The 16,313-nt window shown below is 40.8% G+C and overlaps 1 protein-coding gene across 1 annotated transcript; it reads left to right on the top strand.

Moving 5' to 3' along the window:
• Positions 1–14,659: 14,659 nt before the first annotated feature.
• LOC138872016 (uncharacterized) lies at positions 14,660–15,295 on the top strand. Its single transcript, XM_070149955.1, has one exon. It carries the CDS (start codon positions 14,660–14,662, stop codon positions 15,293–15,295), a length of 636 nt encoding a protein of 211 aa, XP_070006056.1.
• Positions 15,296–16,313: the final 1,018 nt, after the last annotated feature.

Below are 16,313 nucleotides of genomic sequence, written 5' to 3'. Positions count from 1 at the left end.
AATTTTCAAGTCTATTCACATTATATTTGACAATGTTCTAGAAAGAGAAAAAAATTCCTTCTCTCCTTTTTTCATTGTGTGTTTTTCTTCTTATAGAGAAAAACAACTTGATCCGTGTTCCTTTTTCATTTTGTTCATGCAAATAAGAAAAGTGATTGACCTTTTACGTTATATAAACTAAACTAGGGAAACTCATATTCATATATTGTACTCCAAGTTTATTTGTCCACTATAATTGTATACGGTAAAACTGGGCTAATGAGCAACCCGATTTTTCGGTTGGGCAAACGAAGCAAGGACATAACTATAATCGAAATCGAAGCTAGGAACCTCTCGTACTAAGGACCGAATGAAGCGCTTAACACCGAAGCCATCGAGACAATGCCCCCGAATCCGGTTCGAGCTCAAAGACCTCGGAGAGCACTACCAAAGGGTTGCATAAGACTAACGAACGGCTGTGATATACGCGTCCAACCGGATATTATGGCGTGGATCTCGGCCTGTATCAACAGCATATAAGTGATTAACGAAAAAGAAGATTTTTACCTTTATTAGAATTGTACTAGGGATGAAACTCTCCTACTATATATAAAGGTGATCTTTATTTTAATGACACACGGTAACACACATATCAAGGCAATATAAACTTGTTTCTCTCTGCTTCTAAGTTAAGGAAAAGTTCTTGTTTTTGCTCATAACTCTTTATATATATTTTGGTTCCGAATCGAGGGCAGATCAATTGTTAAGCTCTGATCCGAGCCCGAACTTAACATCGCAACTGGTTTGGTTATTTATTTTATCTTTAATTTGTTTATCTGATGTTATTGATAACTTGTATCAAACTAATCCACATATCCTTAAAACCGCGTATAAATTCAATTGTTATCTATTTTTAAGGGTAAACAGTTTGGCGCCCACCGTGGGGCTAAGGATAATAGTGGTAATTTGATACAAATTTTCATAACGCACTCTATTTTACGCTTGTTCTTCAAGTTTCAAGTTTCAGATTTGCTTAAAAATGTCAAACTCTCAGTCTGCTCACTTGAACGTTGAGGCTGAGTCTGGCCATCATGGCTAAAACAACAACATGGTGCCAATAGAAATGAGGTACCCCACGTTGATCCCAACGGAGTCCCAGCTGTCAATCCAATCGATGCTAATTCATAGGTTGCTATTGGCACCTACCTGCCAACTGACCCCGAGAACAGCATTCGCGGAGGTCCACGAGCGATGGTTCGAGAAACACCCGAAGGCGGAGATGGTGGGATAAGACTGTGGCTAATCTTCAAAATGCAGACTCAACAGGTAGCGATAGTGCAACTACAAAATCAAGGCCACATTCCTGGTAGGGTCGAGCCCAAACAGTCCCGGAGGAGTACCCGAAGAAGTGAGCAACACACCGAGAGGGTGGATGAAGCTGAGCCCAGGACCAACTCCAAAATAATGAAAATGCTTGAGGAATTGACAAAGTGGGTGGAATCAGTGGAGAAGAAAATTGAGGCCAACGACAAAAAAGTGGAGACTAATAACTCGAGGGTCGATCAAATCCCAAGAGCTCCCCCAATATTGAAATGCCTGGACTCCAAAACATTTGTCCAAAAGCCTTTTCCATCGAGCGCGGCACCGGAGCCAATCCCGAAGAAGTTTCGTATGCCTGATATTCCGAAATTTAACGGAACCACGGATAATGAATATGTGACCTCCTACACGTGTGCCATCAAGGGAAACAATTTGGAAAATGATGAAATTGATCCGATTTTGCTAAAGAAGTTCGGAGAAACTCTGTAAAACAATGATATGGTATCACAACTTTTACCCTCAAATTCTATTGATTCGTTTGCTATGCTTGCAAATGCTTTTGTGAAAGCGCATGTCGGGGCCATCAAGGTCGAGACCAGAAAATCTGATCTTTTCAAGGTTAAACAAACAGACAACGAAATGATCAGAGAGTTCGTATCAAGATTTTAAATGGAATGGATGGACTTGCCCCCGGTTGTGGATGATTGGGACATTTAGGAATTCACTCAAGGACTTAACTCCTAAAGTTCCTTGGCTTTACAGCAGTTAAAACAAAATCTGGTAAAATACCCGGTGGTAACTTGGGCAGACATCTACAGCATGTACCAGTCAAAAATCAGAGTCAAGGACGATCAGATCGGAGCCCCTTCTGGGTTCGTTTATCCCATCAGAGCTAATGTCAGGCCTAGGAAAGTCGTCAATCATAAGCCAAGGCGGAGCAAAGATCGGTACCAACCGTATAGCGGAGTTCGAAGGGGTAACGAATCTGGGCATCACCCTACAAGGAATGAGAAGAGGAGCGATCGAGGCCACATTAGTTGGGTATTGAGGAACAAAAATGGTTTCGATAAGCCGCTTGGGGCTAGGGAGGCACCAAGGTTATCAGAATATAACTTCAATGTCGATGCCGCCAGCATCGTATCTGCCATCGGGCGCATCAAGGATACCAAGTGGCCTCGACCATTGCAGCCCAACCCTACCAAAGAGACCCTAAATTGATGTGTAAGTATCATGACACTCATAGCCACAGGACCAAGGACTGCCGACAATTAAGAGAAGAAGTGGTCCGGTTATTCAATAACGGGCATCTCCGAGAATTTCTGAGTGATTGAGCCAAAAATCATTTGAGGAATAGGGACTCCAACAAATAGACCGAACAAGAAGTACTTCAGCACGTCATCAACATGATCATTAGAGGGTTCAATGTCCCCTAGGGACCAATGATAAAGCGCACTAAGGCGTCCATCACAAAGTCAACAAAGTGACGAGGAGTCGATAATGAATATGTTACGGAGTTTCGAGATCGTTCATAGCTCCTGATGATACCAATGTCACCAAATCAATGGTCGAAGAATTGGAGCAAATCACATTGACCAAGCATCTGTCGGATCGAAAGGTATACCTAGGCACGGGGTTAGGCCCCGAGCTCAAGAATAAACTCATTAAGTTTTTTAAAGCTAATGTAGATTGTTCCGCTTGGTCCCATCTTGACATGACAAAGTTCCCATCAGAGGTGAACACTTATAACCTGGTTAAACAAAAGAGAAGAGCTCAATTTGAGGTCAAGCATTCATTTATCAAAGATGAGGTATCTAAACTCCTTAAAATAGGGTCCATTCGTGAAGTCAAATACCCTAAGTGGTTAGCTAATGTAGTAGTAGTATCTAAAAAAGGAAATAAGTTAAGGATGTGTATAGATTAAAAAGACTTGAACAAGGCATGCCCTAAGGACTCCTTTCCTTTGCCTAACATCGATCAGATGATTGAAGCGACGGCCGGTCACGAGCTACTTAGTTTCCTCAATGCCTATTCCGGGTACAACCAAATTTGGATGGACTCAATCGATCAAGAAAAGACTTCCTTTATCACTAAATTTGGCACTTATGGTTATAACATAATACTGTTTGGACTCAAGAATGCCGGTGCCACTTATCAACACCTAGTAAACCAGATGTTCGAAGAACAGATAGGAAAATCAATGGAAGTTTATATTAAGTCTCTGCAAGCAGATGACCATTTGAAATATTTGTGGGAAACCTTCGATATATTAAAGAAATACAATATGAAGCTGAACCCAGAGAACTGCGCTTTTGAGGTCAGATTGGGAAGGTTCCTCGGGTTCATGGTATCGCATCAGGGGATCGAGAATAATCTTGTCAAAATTAAATTCATAAAAGACATCACTGTGGTGGACAGTGTCAGGGCCGTTCACAGGCTAATCGGACGTATAGCTGCCCTAGGCTAGTTCAAATCGAGGTTCTCAGACAAAAGCCATCGATTCTTCTCACTATTGTAGAAGAAAAATAACTTTTCTTGGACTCCGAAGTGCCAACAAGCTTTGAAGAACTCAAATGGTACCTTTCGAGTCCACCTCTACTCCATACTCCGAAGGCAGATGAGTAGTTGTACCTTTACTTGGCGGTATCCGAAGTGGTGGTAAGTGGAGTCCTAGTTTGGAAAGAGGAAGGTACGTAGTTTCCTATTTACTATGTTAGTAGAACTCTAGGCGAAGCTGAAACAAGGTATCCTCACCTGGAAAATTTTGCACTCGCTTTGCTAAGCGCCTTTAGAAAGTTAAAATCATACTTTCAATGCCACCCCATATGTGTCATAACTTCTTGCCCACTGAGGAACATCATGCACAAACCCGAGCTCTCGAGCCGGCTGGCCAAATGGGCCGTCTAACTCAGGGGGGTATGATATCGAATATCGACCCCGAACTGCCATTAAATCATAAATTTTGGCAAACTTTATAGTCGAGTTTATGACGACTTTAATACCCAAAGTCGAAAGGTAATTATTGTTAACCTCGGGGACTACCTCAAGAGTTTGGACCCTCTTTACGGATGGTGCTTCGAACGCAAAGGGGTCCGGGCTCGACATTGTGCCGAAGCCACATACAAGTAACATAGTTAGGCAAACTATTAGAACTGTGAAATTGACTAACAATAAGGCCGAATATGAGGCCATGATTGCAGGTCTCGAATTAACTAAAAGCCTTGGGGCCGAGGTGGTCGAAGCTAAGTGTAATTTATTCCTTGTGGTAAATCAAGTCAATGGGACAATCAAATTAAAAGAGGAACGAATGCGAAAGTATTTAGACAAGCTGCAAGTAACATTACATCAATTCAAGCAATGGATCCTGCATCACGTGCCCTGAGATCAAAATAACGAGGCCGATACTCTAGCTAACTTAGCGTCATCGGTTGATGACGATGAACTCTGTTCAGGAACAATCATAAAACTTATGAAATCACTGGTAGAAGAGGGCCATGCCAAAATAGACTCGACAAGTTTAACTTGGGATTGGAGGAACAAGTATATAAATTACTTGAAGACTAGGAAATTGCCCCTGGATCCTAAAGAATCGAGAGCTCTACGTAGGAAGGCCTCAAGGTGTAGATTGTCCGAAGAGACTCTGTTCAGGAGGCATTCGATGGCCCACTGGCCATATGCTTGGGGTCGGGGGATACAGAATATGCCTTGAGAGAAGTTAATGAATTTACTTGCGGGAACCATTCGGGGGCAGAATATATTGTTCAAAAATTAATCAGGGTCGACTATTACTGGATCGACACAGAGAAAGATGCGAAGGACTTCGAACGAAGATGCGACGGCTATCAAAGACACGCACCGATAATCCATCAACCCGGAGAGCTACTCCATTCGGTTTTGTCCCCAAGGACATTAGTGAAGTGGGGAATGGATATCGTCGCTCCCCTGACATGGGAACCTGGTAAGGCTCAATACATACTATTTATTATTGATTATTTTTCTAAATGGGTCAAAGCTCAAGTGTTCGAGAAAGTCTGGGAAAATGAAGTCATTGACTTCATTTAGGATCACATAATATACCGATTTGGATACTGGCTGAGATCGTGTGTGATAATGGGAAGCAATTCATCGGAAGCAAGGTAAACAAATTTTTCGAAGATCACAAGATTAAAAATATCCTATCAACACCCTATCACCCTAGCGGGAACGGATAGGAAGAATCAACTAACTAGACTATACTTCAAAACCTAAAAAAGAGGTTGATCGATGCCAAAGGGAAATGGAAAGAAATCTTGCCTGAAGTCCTATGGGCGTATCGTACAACCTCAAAGTCTAGTACTGGGGCCACCCCATTTGCATTGGTCTATGGTGCCAAAGGATTAATACGAGTCAAATGGCAAAACCATGAACATGAGCTTGGAACTACTGGATGAAAGGTGTGAGGCCATCCTAGTCCTGTTGGCCGCCCAAAAACAGCGGATAGAAAGATACTACAATCAAAGAGACAACCTCCGACACTTAAAAATCGAGGACTTGGTGTTAAGGAAAGGAACAATGTACACCTGGAACCCGATTGGGGGGAATCTGGGACGAAATTGGGAAGGACCATATCAAGTTGTCGAAATTACCAGCAAAAGCTTGTACAAACTCGAAGCAGGAAATTGTGTACCACTACCGAACAACTGGAACACGACGCATTTAAAGCAGTACTACTGCTAAGGTATGACTTCGTTTACATTTTAATAATATTATGAATCAGACTAACATTTGTAGTCAATGGTCAAGGAAGAATGTGACTATTAGGTCTGAAAGCACGCTTTACACTTTTCCCCCCAAAAGATCTACCTCGAATACTGGTGGCCATTACTCTCGGGTTAAGGTTCTTAGCCAGGAAAGGAGGAAACTTTGTACTTGAATAGCTAAGGCTCGGTGGTTAGGATTGATTGTAAGGGCCAAACGGTCGAATGAACTGTGTCCACATAGTCCACCTTAGCCATGATACAAGCTTTTACACGCCTCCGATCATGTACTTTACACACATAAATGAAACAAAGTTTTCACCTTGCTATTACGCATTTTTGCTTCTTAAATTATGGATCCTAAGAGCCCGAGGACTACCCCTATTCGGGGACTATCGAGCCTAAGGGCTACCCCTATTCGGGGACTATCGAGCCCAAGGGCTGCCCTTACTCGGGGACTATCGATCCCAAGGGCTGCCCTTACTCGGGGACTGTCGTTCGAAAAATGTTCGAGTAACTGAGGCTACCAAATTCCGGAGGCACAAACCCTATTAGGCAGTGCTAATATCAAAGGCTACGACCACCCTAAAAAATGGCTCGAACACGTTCGAAGCTCGTAATAAGAACATAAGTCCTTTCTAAAAATTCAAAACCTACCAAAAGGTTACCCTCGGCAAAAGCATCATCTAAAATCACTTAAGCATCTCGAGAAAACTTTCGATCATACTGAGCTTCCAAAAGCCTCGAGCAAACAAAGTCGGGCTCTGTTCAGACCTCTGAAAAATGAATGATTTATTACTACATTTGATTCTATGCTAAGGCATTAGAAGCACTTATTACTAAGTAACATTTGATTCTACGCAACACTATTAGAAACATTTGCAAGAATATAAATTATGATAAGATGCTAAAAAAGTATAGACTAGAAATTTCCAAAAAGGGAATATATATATATATTCCAGAATGTATTTACAAAGGCCCAACAAAATGGCCTCAAAATAAACAAAAAGTATATACAAGAAAAAAACTAAAAAAGAACTATGGCATTTTTGCTTGGTCTTCACCGGGGTCCGACTCATTGCCAGAACCATCGGAGACTTTGGATCCCTCAGAAACATCGGCATTTTTAGGCTCATAATTCTTCTTCGTTTCGGCCTCGAGCCTTTTGGCTTCCTCGATCTCAGCCGACAGGTCAAAACCCTGGGCATGGATCTCTTCGAGAGTCTCCTTCTGGGAAAACCGCTTCATATATTTGGCCTTTGTCTTCAAGCAGGACTCAATAGCCTCTACATCGGATTTATACTAGGCCACCATCCCTTCGGGTTTAGTGGAGTTTACATCCAATTTGGATATCACTGCCTCATATTCTCTGCTGAGGGCGTCCCGCTCTATGACGGCTGATCTCAGTTGTGCTTGAAGGTCGTCATTTAGATGAGACCACTTATTGGCTTTCTCCTTCGCCACCCGGAGTTGGTTCTCAATCGAAGCCAGCTCCGCTTTAGCAGTTTCCTTCTCTGAAGCCAACAAGTCTATTTTGCTTTTCCACCCATCGGCCATGGCCTGTACCTCGTTCATCTCGACTCGGAGTTAGTCGATCTGGTCGATCTTCTGTTGAACCTGCGAGGTTTTGTCGTTAGTCACCACGACTAGCTCCTCATTTTTAACTTCAAAGACCTTTACTTTTTTGACCAGGTTGGCATGCTCCCGCCTCAGGGTCGAAGCCTCCTTCTGAGTCTTGTCTAGCTCAGCTTGCTCGCTGAGAAGCTTATACATGTCCTTTTTCGGGCCAGGTCCTTGAGCTCAAACTTGAGCTGGCTTGTTTCCAGGCGGTATCGAAGAAAACTCTCATGATGAAGCACTGAGGCCTGTAAAGAAAGGTAATTATGTAAGAAACATCGAAGTGGAATTTCAAGTGATTCATGAGAGGAGCTCGAAGGTGTTAGAACCTTACCCGGTTTAAAGCTTGTTGTGCCCCATTAAAGAGGCTCGACGTGCCCACCTCGTTCATTTTTGTCTGGTCCTCTTCGGTTACCAGACATCGGAGGTAACTGGCTATGCCCACAGGAGCCGACAGAACCCGGGCATCTTCTAGGACCGTGAGAATAACCATCCTCTTGCGCTCGAGATGCATACTCGGCAAAGGGAATTGTTTCACCAATCGTGGGCTCGTGCTCGACCCTTTAGCTTTCGAAGACACATCCTTCTTCGGTAACTCCATGTGGCCCAACTTGGAGAAATCTTCCAGTGTTAACATATCCATGCCCTCAAAAAAGGATGGGAGAGGATCCTCTGTACCTTGTACTCCCTCGATCGAATTTTCTTTACTCGCTTGGGCCTCCTCGAGCATAAATTCAGTGTAGGATGACGTTTCAACTATGTCAATCACATCGGTCACCTCCATGAGAACGGTAGCAGTTTCTCGAGAGGTTGCAACCCCCGTCTCCATGTCGGTCTTTCGGACTGGAAGGGGCTTACCCTCGTGACCCACCTCCTGTCATGCCCCAAACTCAGGGAGCGCGACCAGCGCTCAACCGAGTGCACCCGGCCGAGCAAGCCTGTTAGATTTTTTCTACCCAAACTCATCCATGAATAAAGAGGAGATGTACTCTATTAATCAAACACTGAAAAGGTTTCATTAACAACATCCATTTTATTTACATTAGTAACTTTATTCATAGTTTCCAAAATATTACAAATTTATAGATATAATGAAAAATATGTTTACCAAATACCAAGATTTCTAGTTTAATTCTCAACATCAAACACCACCCATAATCTGTTTACGGAGCCTCTACGTATAACAGAAGAGTAATATAGAAATGCCGACAACAAGGCCCCGGCTATACCTCAAACACAATATACCAGGAACAAAAGATACATGACCCCGAAATGAAGTGGGGCTCACCAAGTTATCTGAGAAGAGAGTGTACCTCTATCACTGATCAATGTCGTCTGCTATGGAACTACCTGCATCCATTAAAGATGCAACGCCCCCGACAAAAGAGACGTTAGTACTGTCGAATAACACTAGTGGGTATGACTAAATGTCCTCTTTCAAAATAGAATGTCCATGCAATAAATGGAAAACCATATATATAGCAAGCCACAATCAACAATATCCAAATGCCCAATTGAAACATAAGAATTTTTAGAATACGAAAATAATATATATTTTTGGTTGGGAGATAATTAGCACCGATGTACCACAATGTTTTTAGTACGGAGTCTGATCACGCCCCATCGGCTAGGCCATCTCCCCATGAATAATGTGGTTTGAAATGTGATGTGACATAAAGGTGTTACCAAGAGTAGTACTACCATGTGCACAATATGGCATCTGATCTCTACCCGATCAGATAGGCCGCCTTCCCACATATGCCGTGTAGGTTGACTTTCCCAATTCACAGCTATTATCAGTTTTATCCCAATAAAGGAGAATATCAAAATTTCACCAATATTTCAATTTCATCCCGAATAAAGGGAATAATCACAATCCACCCCTACACCGGCACGTATAATTTTATATGTGGGCTTTATGACCCACCCTTCCTCGATTTTCTAATGATACTCCCAAAATTATTTTTATTATTTTGCACACAAAGAAACAAAAGTACAAATGTATTCACCTCATCATCTTTCACATTATAGATCTTCATTAGTATTTTCAACCACTCACAATAACAATATCTCCTTGGCTCTTTTGGCCATTCACAAGATTCTTTATTTATGGCACGATGGCCGTATTTCATATTCCACATTTTCACTCCTTTATTTTCAAGGATCACCGTCTTTAATATCAACACATCAAATATTCCGGAAATCACAACTTCAAGTTCATTGGAAATGAAGTCTCTAAAAATAATAGATTTCTTTCTAAGAAATGGAGTAAAATGATTGGCAATCGATGCGCAAATTAAAATTATCAACAAGTAACACATCGTTTAATCTTGGAATACTTTTCCCCAAAAAAGAAACATACAACTTCCACTCCCAAACATGTAAGAACGCAAAGCACATTGAAAATACTTACAAAGCATAGCATGAGTTAAAACAATCGCATATGAGCATGATTTGAGTACATAAGCTGTTAGGCAATTCTATTTTTGATGTTATTTTAAAACAGTTGAAGCAAAGCTTGTTTCTTAACCCTTCACACATCATCTAATTTCATTAGCACCACTAACCACAAGTATCACTTTCATTCTTGGCACGTTGGCCACACTCTGTATCCCCAATTCACTTATTTTATTTTCAAATAGCTTTATAGATTAGCAATATCAAGACATTTCCAATCAAGACTTTACGTAAACATATGAGCAATTAAGAGTCTTAAGCATCTCGAGTTTTTCTAACATAATTTGGCATACTAGCTTTCATTTAAAGCATTAATTCAAAGCCATAACATTTTAATATGTAACCGATACTTTGAACATATACCTTTCGACACAACGATCATTCGGAATAGTCAAGTTTGTAAGGGATAACCCAGAATATAGGAATTAGGAACTTGAGCCCACCATATTTGAAACTTACGGGAATATTATGAAATTCGATTCTAAGAGAGAAAGTTTAGCCAACATACCTCGCTTGAGCTTTCCCTCAATTACTACAATGTTCCGGAAATCCTAGCAATCCCAATCTATTTCGAGACATAACAAAATTGAACCATATTTAGAGAGATATTCATGGTTTCAACTCATTTGAGCATTTTATCAAACACCAGATGTGCAATTTGACTACAAGGTTCTTCTACAATATTTTCTTTACTCCACAACCCAATCTTTACTTATTTGAGCTCAATAATCTTTCCACAAACCTTATTGGTACATGCAAGTATACATGATACCTTCACACCCAAGAATCATACTCCCAATCACCCATCTTTTACCCCAAACGCAAAATTGAAGATTAGGGTCAGAACCTTACCTCTTGGTGAAGATCTTGTGAAATTTCCTTGTTGGATTTCAAAGCTTGAACAAGATCTTGATGAACAAAGCACTTGAGCTTCTTCCTCTCTCTAGAACACTCTCACTTATCTCTAAAAATATAAGATTTTCTCTTCTAAATGACCCTTCAGGTCTATTTATCGAAGTTTGTTCTGGTTATAAAAATCAGAAATTGGATTTTTCGAAATCAACTTTGCGATCATAGAGTGGACCGCAGAACTGCCGTGCGGCTTGCGAAATGGACCGCGAAATTGAACTCCAAAAATCAGGTTATTTCAGGTTGGGTCAGTGGCAGGTTTGCGGCCCACAGACCTGTTCTGCGGTCGCATAATGCACCGCGGACTTATTCTATGGTCACATAATGCATCGCAGAACTTCCCTCCAGAAATCTCCATGTTTATTTTGCAATGTATTGTGCGGTCCGCGAAATGATTTTGTGGCCGCATAATGGACCGCATAAAGGTCCTAAAATTAATTAAAGTTTCTGCTTCACTCTGTGACGTTTATGCGGCTCGCGAAACGGTTCTGTGGTCGTGAAACTAATTGTAGAATTTCCTTCTTCTGCCAAAAGTTTTCATCAACAAAACCTTAAATTCCTTAGCAAAATTTTTCGAGGCCTTACATTCTCCCCCGCTTAGGATCATTCATCCTCGAATGAGGAGTAGAGTCCTCCCCAAACACTTAACATAACTTATCTCTTTTCTTACACACCTCAAACTCCCAAATTTTGACTAACTCTCAAATTTTTCAGAAATTTCAGCAGAGTTTTCCCCGTAACTGGGCGTATCCACCTGCTAGAGAATCACCAAAACTACCTTAATTATACATCCATAACTCAACAAAGCATCACAATTTATATTAACATCATGAATCTCAACATTAGAGGTATTACATCGTCAATAGCGATATCTTGACATGTATTGTACATATTTAAATCATAACACATATAAAGTACCTCTCAAATCACAACCATTTGCTATATAATCAAGCAAAAATATTTTCTTTCCACAACACTTTCGGCCCTCAAGGTGGCCTTCTCGACTCACAGGCTTCGCAATAGCACTTGACGGAGACAATCTCTTTATTCCTCAAATTTCAAACTTGTTTAATCAAGGATTACAATTAAGTATCTCTCATCAGCATATTACCCATTAATTTCACCTTTAATAGCCTTCACCGGAATAATTGTCACGATCCGGATTTCCTACCATCGGGATCGTGATGGCGCCTAACTCTTAGAATACTAGGCAAGCCAACAGATACAGTTCTAACACATTAATCATTAACCAAAACAGTAATTAATATTTATTTAAATTGAACATATATGAAGTGCAGAAATTTTATAACATTTTAAAACACTAATACATAACTACCCAAAAGATTTGGTGTCATAATCCACGAACTTCTTTTTTTTTGTACAAACACTGGTTTAAAAGAAATCCTTATATTCTAGTGCAAATCCTTATATTCTTTTTAATCACAAGTTAAAAAGATTAAAGAAGGCCCTCTCACTGTGGAGTAAGGCTACATTTGGAGATATCTTCCAAAAGATAGCAAGCATGGAGGAGGTAGTGATGGTTCATGAAGCAAAATTTGAAGCAAATCCTAAAGGGATGAACAGGGAAAGGCTACAAAAGGTTCAGGCAGAATTGATCAAATGTCTTGCACTAGAGGAGAAATATTGGCAACAAAAGGCAGGCATGACTTGGTTCAAGGAATGGGATATAAACTCAAAGTTCTTCCACGCATAAGTGAGAGGTAGGAAGAAGAGACTCCGGCTTAACAGAATTCAAAATAGTGGAGGAACATGGATTGAAGAAGAACAAGAAATTGCAGAAGAGGCTATCAAATTCTACGAGGAACAGTTCACAGAAGAAGCTACTCCTTTAGCATTTGATATCGTAGAGCATGTTCCTAATCTGATTAACTCTGAGCAGAATGCAGAATTGATTAAGCAGCCAACAAAAGAGGAGGTTAAAGTGGCAGTACTCGGACTTAATGGTAATAGTGCTGGGGCCAGATGGTATGACAGGCAAATTCTATCATTCTTGTTGGGACATAATAGGGTATGACATGTATGACATGGTGAGGGCTTTTTTCAATAGTCATGAGCTACCCAAGTGTGTAACACACACAAACCTAGTTCCGCTACCAAAGAAAAAAGAAGTTACCACCTTTTCTGATTTAAGACCAATAAGCCTCAGTAACTTTTCTAATAAGGTTATATCGAGGGTGGTACATGAAAGTCTAGTGAAATTTCTCCCAAGTCTGATATCAGAGGAACAGTCAGGTTTTGTTAAGGGCAGGAAAATAGTAGAAAACATCCTTCTAACTCAGGAGATAGTGACTGACATTAGGCTTAGAACTAAGGCTGGACCTAATGTCATCCTGAAGCTAGATATGACCAAAGCTTATGATAGATTATCTTGGCTATTCCTAACCAAGGTACTGAGAAAGATGGGATTCATAAAAAGGTTGATAGGGATTGTCTTTGGATTAGTTTCAAACAATTGGTATTCTATTCTAATCAATGGTCAAGCTCATGGGTTCTTTAAGTCCTCAAGGGGAGTAAAACAAGGTGATCCGGTATCTCCAACTTTGTTTATCTTGGCAGCAGAAGCATTATCTAGGGGTCTCAATGCACTACATACTAACCTGTATTTTTGTGGATTTGGGATGCCAAAGTGGAGTCCAAAGATCAATCATTTGGCGTATGCAGATGACATGATTATTTTCTCATCCTCAGATGAAACATCTCTGATGTTGATTATGCAAGTGCTGAATGCATATGAAGCTGCATCTGGGCAACTTGTTAACAAGACCAAATCAGTTGTGTACCTGCATCATTTAACAAACATGGAAGTGGTCAGCAAGGTGGAAAGGATCACAGGCATTCATAGGAATGATTTTCCTATCATATATCTAGGTTGTCCTATATTTTATGCAAAGAGAAAGCTGGAATACTATCAGCCCCTAATTACTAAGGTAATGGACAAACTGCAATCATGGCAGGGCAAGTTATTATCAGTAGGGGGCAGGGCAGTTCTCATATCCCGTGTACTGCAAAGCATGCCTATGCATCTACTATCAGCTGTAAACCCTCCAAATTATGTGATAAATAGGTTGCACAAATTGTTTGCTCAGTTTTTCTGGAGCAGCTCTGTAGGAGGAACTAGTAGGCATTGGGCTTCGTGGAATACCTTATGCATGCCAGTTGAGGAAGGAGGAATAGGGTTTAGGTCACTGCATGATGTAGCAAAGGCATTATTCAGCAAGTTGTGGTGGAATTTCAGAACAAAACCAAGCCTATGGAGCGCTTTCGTATGTCAGAAATACTGTAAGAAAATGAATTCTATAATTGTTACATGGAAAAGGGGGTCTCACATTTGGAGAAAAATGTTGGAATGCAGAGATCTGATTGAACATCAAATCTTTTGGCAAACAAAAAGGGGATCCTCACTTTTTTGGTTTGAAAACTGGACAGGTCTTAGGGCACTATATTTTTTGGTTCCTCAGGACTTTGGCATTGATGAAACTGTACATAATATACATGATGTTACCTTAGATGGTGAGTGGGATGTGGACATGCTATTTGAAATTCTTCCTGAAGACTTAGCAGTACACATTCTGGAGAAAATCAAACCACCTTCACCTCAGCAGGTTCTTGACATGCCTTGTTAGATGCTGGAAACAAGAGGATATTTCAGTGTTAGGTCAGCATGGGATTATACGAGAAGAAGAGACGAACCAAGAACAACTTATAGGATGATTTGGGTAAAGGGACTGCCTTTTAAAATAGCCTTTTTCATGTGGAAAGTGTGGAAAGCAAAGTTACCTTTAGATGATTTCTTGAAAAGGGTAGGCTACTGCATGCCATCAAAATGTTGGTGTTGTGTACAGCCTGACGAGGAATCTCTTCAGCACTTGTTTTTTAGATCAGAAACTGCAAAGACAACTTGGAAGTATTTTCTATCGAGGGCAAGAATAGCTGTGGAGGGACTTACATTGCACCAAGCAATCACAAAATGTTGGACTGCAAATGTGTGCTTAAGACTCAAACCAGTAATACAAGAACTCCCCTCATGTGTAATCTGGGAACACTGGAAAAGAAGAAATAGTATGAAGTATGGTGATGCTGTGACAACTAGCAGGGTGATTTATCAAGTTTCATCAAATCTCCAGGCATTGGTGAAAGTGAGAAAGCCTGGGATGGACATGGTACCTCACAAATGGCAAGATCTTTTAGCTATGATGGAAAATTTCACTCCTAAAGTTAAGGTTACCAAAGTCATGTGGGAATTTCCAAGTGCAGGATGACTAAAAGTTAATACGGATGGTGCATCGAGGGGAAATCCAGGCAGGAGCTCAATAGGGTTTTGTATAAGAAATGAAAATGGTGACATAGTCAAGTCAGGAGGGAAGGATATTGAAGAGACAACAAACACAGTAGCTGAAGCGAAGGCCATGGTAGAAGCACTAAGGTTCTGCAGATTTCAGCAATACTCTCGTGTATGGCTTCAAACGGACTCAATGCTATTAAAAAAGATAATGGATAGGATCTGGAAACCACCATGGATCATATCGGAGCAAGTTGAGGAAATGATGCAACTAATGAATGGGGGCAATTACACACTTACTCATATTCATAGGGAGGGCAACAAGCTGGTAGATCACTTGGCTAATTATGCTTTAGATCATGGAGAAATAGAATGCCAACATTTCTGGCATCTGGATGCACAGGGAATGAGGTTAGTTAATGAAGATAAGTTGCAATGTACAAGGCTAAGGGTGAAGGTGGACAAGAGATAAGAAGCAAAGAGAAAAGGAAGAGCATTCAATCCACTGGGAGGACATTAATGCAGGTGCAAAAGGGTTTAAAGAAAAATGGGATGGATCGATACTTCCATGTAGTTATGGAGAGCATGCGATTCTCCTCAAAATGGGAGCATGGAAAACATGATGGGAATTTCAAGTTCTGGATAGAAATAGATGCCAATTCGTTTGGAGTTTGCACCAGCATGCTAGGGAATTTCGAGGATTTGCAGGTTTATAATTGTTTAATGCTGGAAGATGAAGGGAACTCGAGAACTAGTAAAACGAGTGGAACAAACTTTAGAATGCGTTTTGGAGACATAAGACAAACCAAATGCTCGACAAAAGATGAAAGCACACGTTCTGAAGAATATTACAAACACATGGGCTCAACAACAAGTGTGGTGGAAAATCGTGTTCGAGGAAAAGCGAAGCAAACATTTGCAGCTTTTTAGTTTGTATATTGCACACCTGGTTAATTGGAGCATATGCACGCCTGCATACTAGGGAAGCGACAAAGTAA

Source organism: Nicotiana sylvestris, chromosome 6 (assembly GCF_000393655.2).
Source record: "Nicotiana sylvestris chromosome 6, ASM39365v2, whole genome shotgun sequence".
Classification (NCBI taxonomy): Eukaryota; Viridiplantae; Streptophyta; class Magnoliopsida; order Solanales; family Solanaceae; genus Nicotiana; species Nicotiana sylvestris.
Note: the sequence above shows the minus strand (reverse complement) of the source record. Positions and strands in the feature narration are given on the sequence as shown.

What these genes read in the sequence shown, in the direction of transcription:
- LOC138872016 (XM_070149955.1), top strand. Translation starts at nt 14,660, where the DNA reads ATGCTGGAAACAAGAGGATATTTCAGTGTTAGGTCAGCATGGGATTAT.